General features: G+C 39.3%; 1 protein-coding gene across 7 annotated transcripts in view; it reads left to right on the top strand.

Moving 5' to 3' along the window:
• LOC132344881 (craniofacial development protein 2-like) overlaps positions 1–16,797 on the top strand; it is a 124,756-nt gene that overhangs the window by 70,017 nt on the left and 37,942 nt on the right. For 3 of the 7 annotated variants that reach the window (XR_009493924.1, XR_009493932.1, XM_059885099.1), the window contains one exon: positions 14,258–14,380. The exons of 2 other annotated variants lie outside the window; for them this stretch is intronic. Coding sequence is in view for 1 of the 5 variants with exons in the window: in XM_059885099.1 (XP_059741082.1) it covers positions 14,258–14,380 (123 nt within the window). In the remaining 4 variants the exon portion in view is untranslated. Of the gene's footprint in view, positions 1–11,759; positions 12,196–14,257; positions 14,381–16,797 lie in introns of those variants that run through there. 2 more of the 7 variants (XR_009493935.1, XR_009493927.1) reach the window with 2 other exon arrangements.

The following is a 16,797-nucleotide window of genomic DNA, read 5'->3' as shown; positions in this document are numbered from 1 at the left end:
TGGCAACCCCCTCCAGTATTCTTGCCTGGAGAATCCCCATGGATCAAGGAGCCTGGTGGGCTACAGCCCATGGAGTCACAAAGAGTCAGACATGACTGAGCCACTAAGCACAGCACAGTCACTCACTCAAGAGTATGCTCCCCTGGACTTTCTCTACAATTGTTTCTCTATAGGACAAGCAATAGAGTCAGAGAGACCTGCCATTTATTGATGATGTGGCTTAGGGCAAATGATTTCTTTTATCTAGGTCTTCCTTTTCTTCTCTCTTAAATGAAGATGAAAACCCTTATTGTGAGAACTAGTGGGATCATGTATGCAAAGAACCTAACTAAACGGTAGAAGCCAACATACAGCAGCTCTTGTTGCTGAAATGAAATAAGATAATCTATATAAATCACCTAGCACAGTGCCTAGTTCATGTTTGGCACTCAATAAAATTTAATTCCCTTCAGTACAATAAATAGGTCATAAGTATTTCATGTTTTCATTTTCACTCAGAGCGAACTTTTCTCAAGGGCAAGGACTAAATTTTTTTTTTTTTCAGATTCTTCAGTTTTTGTGGATCAATGTTTCATCCTCTGTATTTTGGAAGGTGTTCTGTATATCCCTTAGGAAATCCAGGCAGAACCGAGTGACCACTGCCCATACCAGTGACCTAGAAATGGCTGTCTCATTCCTCTGCCCGCGCCCCCCGACCAACCCCTGGGATCACTTTCAAAATTGACAGCTGGCACCAAAGCCATTGACTCAGGCTCTACTTTTGGGGGAACCTAAACCAAGTAGGAGTCTGAGCAAACTCCGGGAGATGGTGAAGGACAGGGAAGCCTGGCCTGCTGCAGTCCATGGGGTTGCAAAGAGTCGGACATGACTTAGCGACTGAACAACAAAAACTAAGTAAGGAAATGATTCAAATGACACAGAAAGACAATAAACGAAACACTGTGCAAAGTAGCAAAAGAGCCTTCAGATTTGCCCAAGGTAGCTGACAATGTCAATAGAAAAAAGCCAAAAATGGAATTCATTCCTTCTTTTACTCAAAACATATCCACGGAACATCTAGTGTGTCCCACATACTCTTTAGGCATTAGTAACCAAAACAGACAAGGTCTTTCTGCTCCCATGGCCCTTACACTCCAGTGATGGAACATGCAATAAACAACAAATCAACATGCAAAATCATGTCAGGGAGTGATTTGAGCTTTGGAGACAAAAAAGGCAGGGTAAGAGTTCAACTGTGTGCCAGAGAGGCTGCTATATTAGAGTGTGATCCATTTAAAATGAACCAAGGCCCATCTGGTAAGGTAATATTTGAACAGAGACCTTGCTAAAGGGAAAATGACCCACCTTTTGTCTACGGCCTATAGTCTTCAGGAGTAGAAGCAGAAAAAGATAACAAAAAGCTTTCTAGCCTGGGGAGTGATCAAAATCCTGCTGGTAAGGAAAAAAAACGGGGTGCAGAGATTTGTCAGGGTGCAATTTTCCAAGCAGAGTGCTTGAAAGGGCCTCAGCTCCTGTGTAAACCCCTCCTTTAAGAATTTCTGTGGGGCTCCTTCACGCTTTTATCTTCCCTCCTATTTCTCCTATTCAGTGTGTCCTTCACTTCAATTTCTCAAATATCAACAGAAAGAATGCTTTCATTTATATAAAAATTTAGAGTGTATACAGAGCATACTTTTCTCATTTAATTCCCATACAACTTTGTCCATTAAATACTTTCATCATTATTTTATAGATGAGGAAACTGGGACTTGGGGATCTTGCTTGGGACCACCCAGTTGTGTTAGAGCTTGGAACTCAAACTCAGTCTTTTGGCTCCAAGCCAATATTTGTTTCAGTGCTGAAATGGCCCTCTTAACCAATTTTCACCCCTATCCCTCACCCCATGCTGATCCCTACACATAGCAGCTGACTTGTATGGGCTCATGCTCTTTCTTTCTGGAGGATTCAATCATTCTGATTTTCCATCAGTGGTTGCAGGAACAGTTCAGTTCAGTTCAGTTCAGTCGCTCAGTCGTGTCCGACTCTTTGCGACCCCATGAATCGCAGCACGCCAGGCCTCCCTGTCCATCACCAACTCCTGGAGTTCACTCCGACTCACATCTATCGAGTCGGTGATGCCATCCAGCCATCTCATCCTCTGTCGTCCCCTTCTCCTCCTGCCCCCAATCCCTCCCAGCATCAGAGCCTTTTCCAATGAGTCAACTCTTCGCAAGGGGTGGCAAAGTACTGGAGTTTCAGCTTTAGCATCATTCCTTCCAAAGAAATCCCAGGGCTGATCTCCTTCAGAATGGACTGGTTGGATCTCCTTACAGTCCAAGGGACTCTCAAGAGTCTTCTCCAACACCACAGTTCAAAAGCATCAATTCTTCGGCGCTCAGCCTTCTTCACAGTCCAACTCTCACATCCATACATGACCACTGGAAAAACCATAGCCTTGACTAGACGGACCTTTGTTGGCAAAGTAATGTCTCTGCTTTTGAATGTGCTATCTAGGTTGGTCATAACTTTCCTTCCAAGGAGTAAGTGTCTTTTAATTTCATGGCTGCAATAATCAGACCTCAGCAAATCCAGAAGTTTAGAACAGGAACATCTGAGACAACTCTATAAGGAGATTCTGTCTTCAGTATTCTAACTTAGCCCAATGCTGTACTCTTTATCTTTTTAAAATTGAGGTGTAGTTAATTCACAACATTGTGTTACTTTCAGGAATATATATATATATATATATATATATATATATATATACACACACATATATATGAAAAGTGAAAGTGTTAGTTGCTCAGCCGTGTCTGACTCTTTGTGACCCCAGAGTCTAGAATTTCCCAGACAAGAATACTGAAGTGGGTTGCCACACCTTTCTCCAGGTGATCTTCCCAAGCCAAGGATTGAACTCATGTTTCCACTGTACATAAAATAGGTGAACAGCAAGGACCTACTGTACAACACAGAGATCTATGTGCAATATCTTGTAAAAACCTACAATGGGAAAGAATCTGAAAAAGTATGTATTTACAGCAGGTATAAACAGCAACCTTGCTGTTTACCTATTGTATGTACAGTGTTGTCTATGTTAATCCTAAACTCCTAATTCATCTCCCCTCCATCCTCTTTGGCAATCATGTTTATTTTCTATGTCTGTGAATCTATTTCTGCTTTGTAAATAAGTTCGTTTGTATCATTTTTAGATTCCACATATCAGTGGTATCATATGGCATTTGCCTGACTTATTGTGATTAGTATGATCATCTCTAGGTACATCCCTGTTGCTGCAAATGGCATTATTTCATTCTAGTGCTGTACTCTTGATTGTGCTTTCCCACTGCTATGTTAAGACATCGAGGATTTTTATTTACAAGTAAGTATTTTTAAGTGTGTTCTCAGATAGCTGATCCTTAATGCTCCACTTTTTGAGAAAAACACGTGATAAAATTTGACAGAATTGCTCCTGGATCCATTTCTCTGTGACCGGGGAACATCATTTACTTTTTTCCTTCCAGGACATCCCACTAGATTCTGAATCAGAGATTCAGTCCCTCAGTGATGGATCCTCTCCCTGTGAGTTGAGGAAACTCAAGAGATGATTCCTTTGGGGGGTAAACTCTCTGCACAGTTAAGGTGTCAGGCTGAGTGGAACTTTCTTTAAGCTGCTGTTGGAAACTGTAGATCTTTTAAAGTTTAAAACCCAATGTTGATGTCAGCATCTCAGAGAATATATGGGAAGCTACTGTGCTTTTAAGGAGATTGCTCTTAAAATGTTGGAAATTCAAGATGACGAATGACCACTTAAGACCATTTCTTCTGGCATACAGGTTGACAATGCTGAACATTTTTTAAAGTTTCTATTTTGTATACAAACCTTTCAACTAGTATTTTTTAATACTTAAGATAATTCTGTGTGAGGTAAGTATTTCTCCAATTCCCATTTTATAAATAGTAGCACTTTCGACTGCACCTTCAAAACATTTTGCTCACTTGTCATTATTTAACAGCTTAGTTATTGTAATTATTTGTTTAATGTGTGGGAGTTTCAAATGCACATTCTGGAACCAGACAGACCTTGTTATGATTTCTGGTTCTGAAAGTGGTATGCCCTGGGACCCTGGGAAAATGTCTTAATGCTTCCCTGCCTCGGTTTCCCCATCTGTAAAATGAAGGTATTGGCCTTATACAGCTGTTCTGAGTTTTAAAAGTAATAATATGAACAGGGCTTACTACAGTGCCTGGCATGCTGTAAGCATTCCATGACTGTTAGCAGTTGTTATTACTATTGTTGTTACTATATGCTACATGCTAAGTCACTTCAGTCATGTCCAACTCTTTGCAACCCTTGGGCTGTAGCTCGCCAGGCTCCTCTGTCCATGGGAATCTCCAGACAAGAATATGGGAGTGTGTTGCCATGCCCTCCTCCAAAGCATTTTCCCAACCTAGGGACTGAACCTATGTCTTTTACATCTCCTTCATTGGCATGTGGGTTCTTTATCTCTAGTGCCACCTGAGAAGACCCATTACTATATATTACTAATAAAATAAATAGGTGGCCATCTGTCAGGTTTTGCAAGGAACAGTCCTCATTTGCTTTCAAAAATGTCCAGCTGGGAAAAGCCATAGGAATAGAGGACTGATCACTTGTAGCCTGAGAGAGGGAAGTAAAACTGGGTAAGTTTGAATAAGATTAGTGGATGGCATCAATGTCTATAACTTATTTGTGGTATTGTACTATATTTTCCAAGACTGAGAAAAATTCGATAGTGGGTACACAGGATCTTTCTGCATATTACTTACAACTCCATGTTAATTTACAATGATTTTAAGATACAAAGTTATACTAAAAGAAGAAGAAGAAAACAAGTGAGCTTGAAAGATAAGTAATAGTATGATCATCCAAGAAACAGGATCCATGATCCTAGGAGGACATGACCACTGTCTCTAAAAAGAACTTCCATTGGTTCCCTCTATTTTCTTTACCTGGTTTAATTTTTCTTCATAGTACTTATCTCCCCTTGACATATATTTATTTATTTTATCTTTCTACAACTATTTATTGAGTGCCTACTTGGTGCCAGCCTTGTATCAGTGAATAAGCTCTTTGTGAAATTTTCATTCTACAGGTGAAAATAAATAATAAACTAAAAAACATATTAGATGAATTATTAAGTGTGTTGGAAAGTGATGTGTAATGGAGAAAAGACAAAGAATAGACATAATAGTCAGATTTCTTCAGAGAAACAGAACCAATAGAATAGATATATAAATACTTGTTGTAAAAAATTGGCTCATGTGATTATGGAAATCTGCAGTCGGCAACAGGGACACCCAGAATGGTGTTGTTCCAATTCAAGTCTGAAGTCTGAGAACCAGAACAGCTGATGGCATAAGTTCCACTCTGAAAGCTGATAGGCTCAAGAGCCATGAAGAACCAATGTTTCCATTCAAGTCTGAAGACTGGCAAAAGTTCACATCCCAGTTTGAAGGTGGTCAGGCAGAAGAGGTCCCTTCTATTCTAGGAAAGGTCAACCTTTTAGCCCCATTCAGGCCTTCAACTGATTGGATGAGGCCCACCCACATTACTACTTTACTCACCAACTGACTCAATGTTAATCTCATCCCAAACACCATCACACCCAGAACAATGTTTGAACAAATATCTGGCCACCTCAGGCCCAGTCAAGATGGCACATAAAATGAACCATCACAGCAGGGAAAAGAGAAGGGATACTGGATGGTGGTTGAAATTTTAAAAAGGCTTTGTTGAGAAAGGAATATATGAGCAAAGACTTGAAAGAGGTGAGCTAATTATTGGCTTTTTGCTCATCTTCTCCAATCAGAATAAAAGCTTTATAAAGCAAGAAATTTCATTTTTTATCAGTTATAATCCCTGTGCCTGGTGCTTATTAGGTCCTCAAAAATCTTTGTGGGGTGAATGAATGAATGATTGCAAATGAGAGCTGTGGTTTGTGTGCAGTTGCGTCTCTGGCCTTCAGCTCAGTGTTTGTCATAGCCCCATCAATAAGCACTGGGTTTTCTTTGATTTCTATAATTGTTTATAACAGCTAATAAGCATCACTGAGGATGTGGGCTTGCTTGTTTTATTTGATATTAGAACACACACAGGAGTTAGTCAATAATTGCTATTATTGACTGTGGGCTCAGGTAAGGAGACTGAGGCTGGGAAATGTGAGGTGGCTTGACCATGGTCTCGTGGCCAGGAAGCGGCAGAGTGGGGCCTTCTCTCTAGTTTTTTAACTCTCAAGTCATAATATGCATTGACATCACGTTGCGTTAAAAATTATCTTGAGGTCTCTCCTTTGGCCATGGTCTTTCTGTCACTGCCCTTCTTGTCCCTTACTTTCCCACACAGGGCTGTGTTGGGATGTCTCCGCTAGTGACAGGCGGGCAGGTGATATTGAGTTGTCAGCACACATCCCTCGGAGGACCACTACCTCTTCTTCACGCCAGTGTCAGATACCCTCTCACGTGAACACTAGTGGAAGGTAATGCAACATTTTGGCCACCATCGACTTTGTCAGACAATAGCTCAGTTCAGTTTGAAAGGCTCCACCAGGAAGTTGCAGACTTTTTAAAACTAATCTGGTGTTTATTCAACTTTGCAATCACTTCTATGTACTATCTGTGTTTCACACACCGTGAAACGGCACTGCACTGTGCAATTGAATTAGTTGTACAGTGACTCAAAGGCATTAAACAATGACTTTGATATTTTAAGTACTGACTAGGAGGGATTTTTAATTCCTTCCTCATAATGAAAGCAACAAAAAAACCCAGTTACACAACCCTGGAACACTTATTCTCTTTTCTATTCTGGGTGGACCCCACTGAGACAGAAAAAAAATCTCCTAGCATTTAGTTTGCTTAATGGCAGAAGAAAAATTAAACAAGCATAGACGTGCAAACTTAATGACACCCAGCCACACTAGAATAACAGTTCCCAGCTTCTAAAACCTGTTATTTAATATAATGGGGAAATCTTGTGGGAGCTTTTCAGGTGCTGCTGAGTCTGAAAAAAACAGCTACTTTGGCAGGAGGGGCGGGGGCAGAGGCAGGACACAGGCCCTGCTTGTGTTCATGTGCTTGGGGTGGGGTGTCTCAGGGCGCCTTCCAAGGCAGGCAGGTGCTGGGTGAAGCATAGTGCCGGCTGGCTGTCCCTGGAGGCTGTGGCCCTTGAGAAGGGAACACCATGGTTATGCGAAGCACAAGTGTTATTTCTGTCAGTGACCTTATGGGACTCCTCATCCACAGCCTTTCTGGAGATGGCATTGACAGAAAGGGAGAAGAAAGAGGAAACACACACACACACACACACACACCACAGCAAGTGAATTAATGCCGTGAAACTACAAGCATTAGCTGATAATAGTTCAGGGCAAAGCACCTAAGTGATGATTCACATCTGACAATAAATATGTGAATAGCTGTTGAAAGCTTGTTTGATTTTCACAAAGAGGTTTAAACAAACATTCGTTTGTTCATTAGTCTTAAGCAACACTTTTATGGCAGGGGATGTATTAAACCAAACATATGTCTGCAACTAAGATATCTGGTGGTTTTAAAGATGAAGACACAAAGCCATGCATATCGTTTACGTGGAGCGGCCTTGAACTACCTGTAATGGAGTGAGATACAGTTATTATGGAGTAATGCTGTGAATCTTCATCCAACGAGGGAAAACAAACAGGCGAGGAGGAGGGCCTCGTCTTTGGAGATAAAGACTTAGAGGGCTCCATCCTGCAAATGGTACTGAGTTTGCATAAACTCATTTTGTTGTTGTTATTTTTTTTTTTTTTTTTTGCTGCATACTTTTTAAAAACACAAGTGGTTTAAATCTGTTCCCAGAGGTAATTTATGCTAAACTGGCATTCCAATAACATAAATTCCCTGCTTATGGCAATCTCTGCTGGGGTGTCAGGTCGGGCTAGGTTACTGAGGAAATGGCCGCTTCACAATTTTTAGGATAATTGCCTCTATAACTCGTTGAGTACAGGCCCTGTCGGGAAATCTCTAATTGTCATTGACACTTTGGTTCCCCTTTTCCTGCCTGCTTCTTTTCTCCACTGTTGAACCGAAGGCCACTCTTTGGTGCTGAATGGCTTGGGCCTTTCATCTTCCGGAGCACCTGGGTTTTGTCACTGTTAGAGCCTTGGCTCATGACATTGTGATGTCCCCCTGATGAGGCCCAGCTTAGCCCTATCCTTGCCCAAAAAACCATCAGCTGAGAGAAAATAAGTCATGATGATGGGCTTGGGGTCAAATGAAGAGTAAAAGACCACTAACCCAATTCTCCTAAGGTTTTTCTTTTTTTAACCAAGTCCGAATTGGTTATTGATGTCTACCAGGTTGGGGCTTCCCAGGTGACTCTAGTGGTAAAGAATCTGCCTGCCAATGCAGGAAATATGAAACTCAGGTCTGATCGCTGGGGAGGGAAGATCCCCTGGAGGAGGGCATGGGAACCCGCTCCAGTATTCCTGCCTGGAGAATCCCTTGGACAGAGGAACCTGATGGGCCACAGTTCATAGGGTCACAAAGAGTTGGACACAACTGAAGCGACTTAGCATGCATGCACACACGTCTACCAGGATGGTGTGAGCCATTTACATAGCATACTTTGATAGTCTCCTTCCCCTTGTGTGTGTGGGCGTGGGGCCTGAGTAGGAAGGATGTCTTTGGACTGTAATCTAGACTTATGGCCAGGAGTTTTTATTGAACTGTCTCTACATATGGGGGTTTTTCATCAAACTGCATCATAAAAATATGTTAAATATCCAGCTCCTAAATTCAATTCATTAATTATCTTGCTTAAAATATACTTCAAATAGATCACATTTGACATCGTATGTCACTGATAGTAGAGGGAAATGATAACACTTAAAACCAATAAATGTTTCAAATTTATTTTACTTATTATGGTTGTCATAATATTTTGACACAGGGGGCTGACATGTCAACAACGCTGTTATCATGATGTAAAGCAATGGCATTGAACTGTCTCACCTTTCGTGTTGCTGTTTCAGGGTAAAGTGGGCCCAGGGGAAAAATATAGTTAAAATCTCCAAGGAAGTATCTGCTTATGGAATCAATACAGGTCATCACTGAATAAAGCAACCTGAGCTCAAAACAAAAGCCGGGGGAAGTTTACACTCTGATCTGTTACCTTTCTCCTGGTGGAGTAAAAAAGAAAGAGAGAGAGAGGTAAAAAGGAGGTTTTCTATGTGCCAGGCCTTGTGCAAAGTATTTCATGCCTCTTGTCTCATTCCATCCTATGAAGCTAGGTATTTTTATCCCTGATTTATAGATAAGAAAACTGAGGCTCGAAAATCATAAGCCACATTCACAAGATCACAAAGTTAGTTAAGGGACAAAACTCGAGTTTGGAAGGATCAATGCCTGGCTTTACTTAGACACCAGAGCCATCACTGTCCTGAATGTTTGGAACTAAAGTTGATCCTGGCTTCTGGCTTGTCTCAACTTTCCACTAGAATCCAATCTCATTCTGAGGCTCTTGCTATCTCTGACTGCTGGATGATGATAGAGTAGAACTTAAATGTGGACAGTGGGTTGTGATTTCCAAAATGTTTTCATATATCTGGGGAGGATAGACTTGGAGGCAACCAACATGCTTCTCTTTGTCACCAAGCCTTAGAGAATAAAGGTAAAGTCAAAGGAAACTGTAAGAAAAGAGAGCTTAAGAGCTATGCTTTTTCTGCTGTTTAGGACACTAGCAAAGCCAGAGTTTTTAAAAGGCTAAATGTAGGCTTGACCCTGTTTGAACTAAGCACCAAAGCAATGAGTAATAGATGTGACTTGGAATCCTTCATGGCAGCAGTGTTCTGTATGTCCAGCTAATTGATACCCAGCAAAGAGCTTGTGACAGGGAGGGCTAATGTCTTCTGTACCTCAGTCCCTGTTTTATGCCCAACTAATATTTGTTGAATATGGTTGTTCATCCATAGCCAGAAATGAGAATTTTGTTCATATTTTAATCCTTCTTTTCTCAACTATTATTTTTTTAAAATCAAGCAGTCTACATCAATGCCTTAACAATTAGCCTTGACAACTAAAAGCTAGTCATTTGTCTAGCTAATATTTATTTACTGTTTTTTTTTTTTTATGGACAAGGCTTTATGTTAAGCACTAGAGATATAGCAGCAGTGAACAAAATAGTAAAATGTTGGAGATAGGCATCAATCAATGAATTAGACAATTATTTCATTATCATGGTGGCAAGACTTACAAAGGAAAAGTATAAAATGCTATGGGTGACCCACGATAGGAGAACTATATCTAACCTGAAGGATCTGTGAAGGCTTTCTTGGAGAAATAATATTTGAGCTGAACTATTCGGGGTGACTGAGAATTAACCAGAGCAAGCAGAGTAGGGAAATGATAGGAAGGAGAATGATGAATAAACAATCAAGGGAGAGACTGTATTGCTGAGAACAGTTTGATATAAAAAAGCTCATATATGTTCTGAAACAAAAACCAGATCTGGTTGACTGGAAAGAGGTGGGGAGCTGTGGAGCAACATGAGACTCTTTTTTTTTTTTTTTAATCAGATAAGACATTTTGGTTGTAATAATAAAGGAAATTTATTGGTTCAGTAAACAGAAAAATTCAGAGATAGATGACTCCAGTCAAAACATTATTGAAGTTCTTTATTCCTCTTGGGTTTCCTTGGCTCTAATCTCCCCTGTGTGTTGACTTGAGTATCCTAAGGTAGTGAAGTGACTGCAGCAGCTCCAGCCCTCACATCTGCCTTCTATACCACCCAGAAGAGAGAAAAAGTTGTTACAGAAGTCCTAGTAAGATGCCTAGATGCCCTCCAATTGGAGCAGTGGAAGCCATGGACCATGCACAGGGTTGAGGAGACAGGAAAATCCTGCTTAGCTTGGCCTGGGTCAGGTGTTTGTTTTCTGGAGCCAGTGTTAAGAGTCAGCTTCTCTGGAAGCACAGAGATTATTAAGACAGAAAGTGGGACTGCTGGGAAGCATCAAATGGTGATGAAGAGTCCACTACAAGGCTGAAGAGGTGAAGACAGGCCTGTGCTAAAGGATTTGGGGATTCTTAAAACCACAGGCATCATTAAATGATTTTCAGCCAGTCAGTAACATTAGATAAAACTGAGATGTTTAAACACAGATTATGAACTCTATATTGATGTATATGTAATTCCTAAGAGGAAAATCAAAGTCAGGTAAATAAATAAATCATTAGATTAGGAACAAAAATGCAAGTCATTATTTCTCTAGTCTTTCTAATAATTATAATGGTTAATTCTTATTAGTTTATCTAATGTTAATAATAGCTAATAATGATAATGAGTCAGACATTTTGAGAAGAGCTTTACAAAAATTATCCCAGACAATCTTCACTAAAATCCTAGGAGGTGGGTTCCATGATTATCTCTGAATTATTAGTGGGAAAGGGAAGCTGAGGTATGGGGAGATTAATTTACCTGCTAGGAAATAGCAAGATCAATAACCACTTGTACTGAAATACTCTGTTCTTTCCACCATAGTCTGGAATATCATGGGGAAATTATGTCTTTATTTGGCAAATAAATATTGAGCAAAGCCTTGTGCCAGGATTCAAGAGTCTCAACTGGCTAGCCAGATGGAGTAGATTGTGCCTGAATTAAAAAAAAAAAAAAATTGTAGAGACACAGATAGAGAATGGACATCTGGACACCATCTCCTCTTGTTCATTCTAAGTCTTGACTCTTTCCATTTATGTTCTTCACATAGATCTTGAGATGGGGAGGCCTGTTACAAATGAAATCAGAGACCATCACTTTCAGCTACATGCTGCTAAGTCGCTTCAGTCGTGTCCGACTCTGTGCGACCCCAGAGATGGCAGCCCACCAGGCTCCGCCGTCCCTGGGATTCTCCAGGCAAGAACACTGGAGTGGCTTGCCATTTCCTTCTCCAATGCATGAAAGTGAAAAGTGAAAGTGAAGTCGCTCAGTCGTGTCCGACTCCTAGAGACCCGATGAACTGCAGCCCACCAGGCTCCTCCGTCCATGGGATTTTCCAGGCAAGAGGACTGGAGTGGGTGCCAGTGCCTTCTCCATCAGCTACATAGCAAGACAGAAAGTTGTTGTGGTCTGCGTGGCATTATCCTCTTTTCCAGTAGCCTATTGTTGACAACTCAATAACAGGGACATTTCCAGGTGACATGGAGGGTGGGGGTGGGGAAGGGGAAGGTGGATTGAATTGGGAGAGTAAGATTGACATATATATATATATATATATATATATATATATACACACACACTATTGTGTATAAAAGAGATGGCTAGTGAGAAGCTGCTGTATAGCATAGGAAGCTCATGTCAGGGCTCTATGATGAGCTAGAGGGGAGGGATGGGAGTTGGGGTAGGAGGGAGGCTCAAGAGGGAGGGGATATATGTATACATATAGCAGAATCACTTTATTGTTTAGCAGAAGCTAACACAACATTGTAAAGCTATTAAACTACAATAAAAAATAAATAAATGCATAATCAAAAATTATTGTGGTAAAATATAAATAATGCAAAATTTGCCATTTTAACTATTTTTAAATGTATAATTCAGTGACATTAATTCCATTCACAATGTTGCGCAAAACTATCACCATTGCTTTCCAAGAGTTTTACATCATCACAAACGGAAAGTGTAACCATTAAGCAAAAACTTTCCATATCCTGCTTCCTGTGTCTATGAATTCTTTTATTCCTGGTATTTTATGTAGGTGAAATCATACAATATCTATCTTTTGTTCTTATTTTGTGCTTATTTCACTTTGCATCATATTTTCACGTTTCATCTGTATTCTAATGTATTTCAGAAATTAATTTCTTTCCATGGATGAATAATCTGACAGAAAGTTGACAAAATTATTGATATTTTTGTTAGTAGAGTGATTACAAAATATTTGAGGTCGAATAACTATAATTTTAAGCAAGCATTGTACTCTCCAGTATTCACTACTCTCATAATATTCTATTGTCTTAAAATCAGCAGCCTGCTTCCACGCAGTGTTTTCTGTTTGGTTCTGAAGGCATTTGTGTTTGCAGTCATCGCCTTGCAATATGGGGTGATAGAGCTCTTGGAGATGGATTAAACTGAGTCCTCTCCTGAAAAAGCTAGAAACTTCTTTCTGTACTCAATTTTGCAATTACCTATCTGCACAGCACCTTATATACCTGGTACTTAATAAATATTTGTGGATTCAAACTTAAATTCAGTGTAGGAAATATTTATGATGTTACAGGCACTGTATTAAGCAACAGGGATACAATGAAGATGAAAAGAAATGTGGTTCCTATTCCCTTGGAGACTACACTACAGGTAGACAATAATGATGATAAGAGCCAATAATCTTAAAAATAAAAGTGCCTTCTATTTTTATAGTTTTTTGTTTCCAAAGACTCTTCATCTCATGTATATATTAGCTCATTTAATGCATGACATTTGACATGTGTTTCCTTCTAATGGCTATTTTTTAGTATATTCCAGATGTAATAAGTTACAGTATTGGTTAACCATGATTTTAAGGTTTGATTTAATGGGGTGATAAATGATGAATTGGATTTCCCTGGTGGCTCAGTGGTAAAAAATCTGCCTTCTAATGCAGGAGACATAGGTTTGATCCCTGGGTTGGAAAGATACTCTGGAGAAGGAAATGGCAACCCACTGCAGTATTCTTGCCTGGGACAGAAATATCATGGACAGAGGAGCCTGATGGGCTACGGTCCATGGGGTCTCAAAAGAATCTGACATAACTTAGCAACTAAACAGCAAAAAAAAGATGAATTAATTCTTTCAGAAAAAGGTTTCTTTGAATCTAAAAAATGCTTTGTATAAAGGACATTGTTTCTCAGCCAACCATGCCAATTTTTGCCCAGCCCTAAGAATCCTTACCAATCTTCTAGTCATTTTATAAACGTAACTGTCCTGATAGCTCTACAGTTTAAGTTAGAGGAATGCCTAAAACAAAATTCAGAGCACATGACCCTTGTCTCTTCACGTGTGCTGTTTGTCTCTAGATCAGTTGTGAAGGCTTTCAGAGAGTCAACAGTTTCACTGTTTCTTTGGGCGGGTTTCCTGAGTTCACCAGACCTGCTGTCACCTGGAAATGTCCCGCTTATTGGGTTGTCAACAAGAGGCTACTGGAAAAGAGGATAATGCCACGCAGACCACAACAACTTTCTGTCTTGCTATGTAGCTGAAAGTGGTGATCTCTGTTTTCATTTGTCACAGGCCTCCCCACCCCAAGATCTGTGTGAAGAACCTAAACGGAAAGAGTCAAGATTTAGGATGAACGAGAGGAGCTGGTGTCTTTCTGAATTTTGTATGAAGCACTTATTCCTGTGTCATTGCCAAGTAAGGATGAAAGGGGCCCATAGACATCACTGGACTAGGATCACTGAAAACCTCCAAATGCAAACCACAACGACAAAAAGTGCTTTTTGTCAAACATTAGGAAGGGACATGACTACATTTGAACAAGCTTACCTAAGAAAAGTGTGTGGGAGGGAGAGAGGAATGGGAGGAAATTCCAGTTCAGTCTGGTTTATAGAAACTTCAACCACAAGCTCTTTTCAAAAGGATATCAGGATTCAAGCATGACATCATTTAAAGAAATGCTTATTGGTGTTCAGACTCTGACTGGCTGGAATCTGCTTCTCTTTATTTAACCCTTTCTCAGCTGAGACTTTGCCCACTTAACTTTAGGAATACATTTTTTATGTTGTTTCCAACAGCAGTTAGCATTGGAGCAGAGAGCAAGTGAAGGAGTTGCTTTCTATAAACTCCTCACCTCAGTGTAAGTTTTTATGCTGAGAGTGTCAAAAGTTACTTCAAATGCTTTATTGCTATGCAATAGTGAAAGCAGCATTACTGACAGAAATGCTTCAGTTAAAGCCTTTGAAAGCTAGAGAACGAGTCATTGTATGATTACTTTTTCCATCTCAGTCTCCTTTCTCTTATTTTTTATCCTAATTTTACTGAAATATAATTGACATATAACATATTGTGTATGTTTAAGGTGTCCAACATGAAGATTTGATACAAATATATACTGCAAAATGATTACAACTATATAGTTATTTAGCACATCCACCTCCTCACATAGTTACGTGTGTGTGTGTGTGTATGGTAAGAACATTTAAGATCTATTCTCTCAGCAACTTTCAAGTGTACAATATAGTATTGTTAACTATAGTCACCATGCTGCACATTAGATTCCAAACATTAGAAGTTTGTACTCTTTGACCAGAGTCTCGTTTCCTCTCCCCACAGCACCAGACAACCACAATTTTTCTACTCCATCTATGAGTTTGCCTTTTTTAGCTTCCACAAATGTGAGATCATACGTTTTTTATCTTTCTCTGCCCAACTTATTTTGTTTAGCATAATACCCTCAAGGTTCATCTGTGTTGTTGCAAATGGCAGGATTGCCTTCCTTTTCATAGTTGAATAATATTCCCTTGTGTGCAAATACTACATTTTCTTTACCTATTCATCCTTTAACAGACAGGTTGTTGCTATACCCTGGCTATCGTGAATAATGCTGCAATGCACACGATAGCACAGACATCTCTTCAAGATGACAATTTCATTTCTTTCAGATATATACCCAGAAATAAGATTGCTGGATCATATGGTAGCTTTATTTTTAATCTTTTGAGGAATACCTTCATACTGTTTTTCACAGTGGCTATATCAACTTACACTCTCACCAATAGTGTATAAGGGATCCCTTTTTGCCACATCCTTGCCAAAACCTGTTGTCTTTTGTCTTTTTGATAATAGTGATTCTAACCATTTGAGTTATATCTCCTTGTGATTTTGATTTGCATTTCCCTGATTATAAGTGATGTTTTACATCTTTTCAGGTACCTGTTGGCCATTTGTATGTCTATTTTGGAAAAATGTCAAGTCTTCCACCCATTTTTAAATTAGATTACCTGGGTTTTTAAAACTTTGTCTTGTTTTGCTATTGAGTCATATGAGTTCATTATATATTTTGGATATTAACCCCTTATCAGATATATGGTTTGAAAATATTTTCTTTTATTCTATATGTTGCCTTTTCATTTTGTTGATGTTTCTTTTACTGTGTAGAAACTTTTTCATTTGATGTAGTCCCACTTATTTATTTTTTCTTTTTTGTGTGTGTTTTTGGTATAATATCCAAGAAATCATTCCCAAGACCACTGTCAAGAAGACTCTTCCCAAGTTTTCCTTCAGTTCTTACATCTAATGATTTCTGTTCTTACATCTAGATGATTTCTGTTCTTACATCGAAATCGTTAATCTATTTCAAGTTAATTTTTGAGTGGTTTTAAGACAGGGTCCAATTACATTCTTCTACATGTGAATAATCAGTCTTCCCAGCACCATTTATTGAAGAGATTTTCTTCTCCTTATTTAATATTCTTGGTTCCCTTGCCAAATATTAGTTGACCATATACGTGTGGGTTTATTCTGGACTCTTGATTCTGTCCCATTGATCTATGTGTCTGTTTTTATGCCAGAAACATACTTTTTTGATTACTACAACTTTATAATACAGTATGCAATCAGGGAATGTGATGCCTCCAGATTGTTCTTCTTTCTCAAGATTGCTTTATCTGTTTGGGAGTCTTTTGTGGTTCCATACAAATTTTAGAATCATTTGTTCTATCTCTGTGAAAAATACCATTGGGATTTTAATAAAAATAACATTGTTATATAGATGAGTAATAAGGTAAGTTTCTTTTCTTGTATAATCATACTCTTCCCTTTTTGGTCAACAT

Source organism: Bos taurus, chromosome 3 (genome assembly GCF_002263795.3).
Source record: "Bos taurus isolate L1 Dominette 01449 registration number 42190680 breed Hereford chromosome 3, ARS-UCD2.0, whole genome shotgun sequence".
In the NCBI taxonomy this organism is placed as follows: domain Eukaryota; kingdom Metazoa; phylum Chordata; class Mammalia; order Artiodactyla; family Bovidae; genus Bos; species Bos taurus.
Note: the sequence above shows the minus strand (reverse complement) of the source record. Positions and strands in the feature narration are given on the sequence as shown.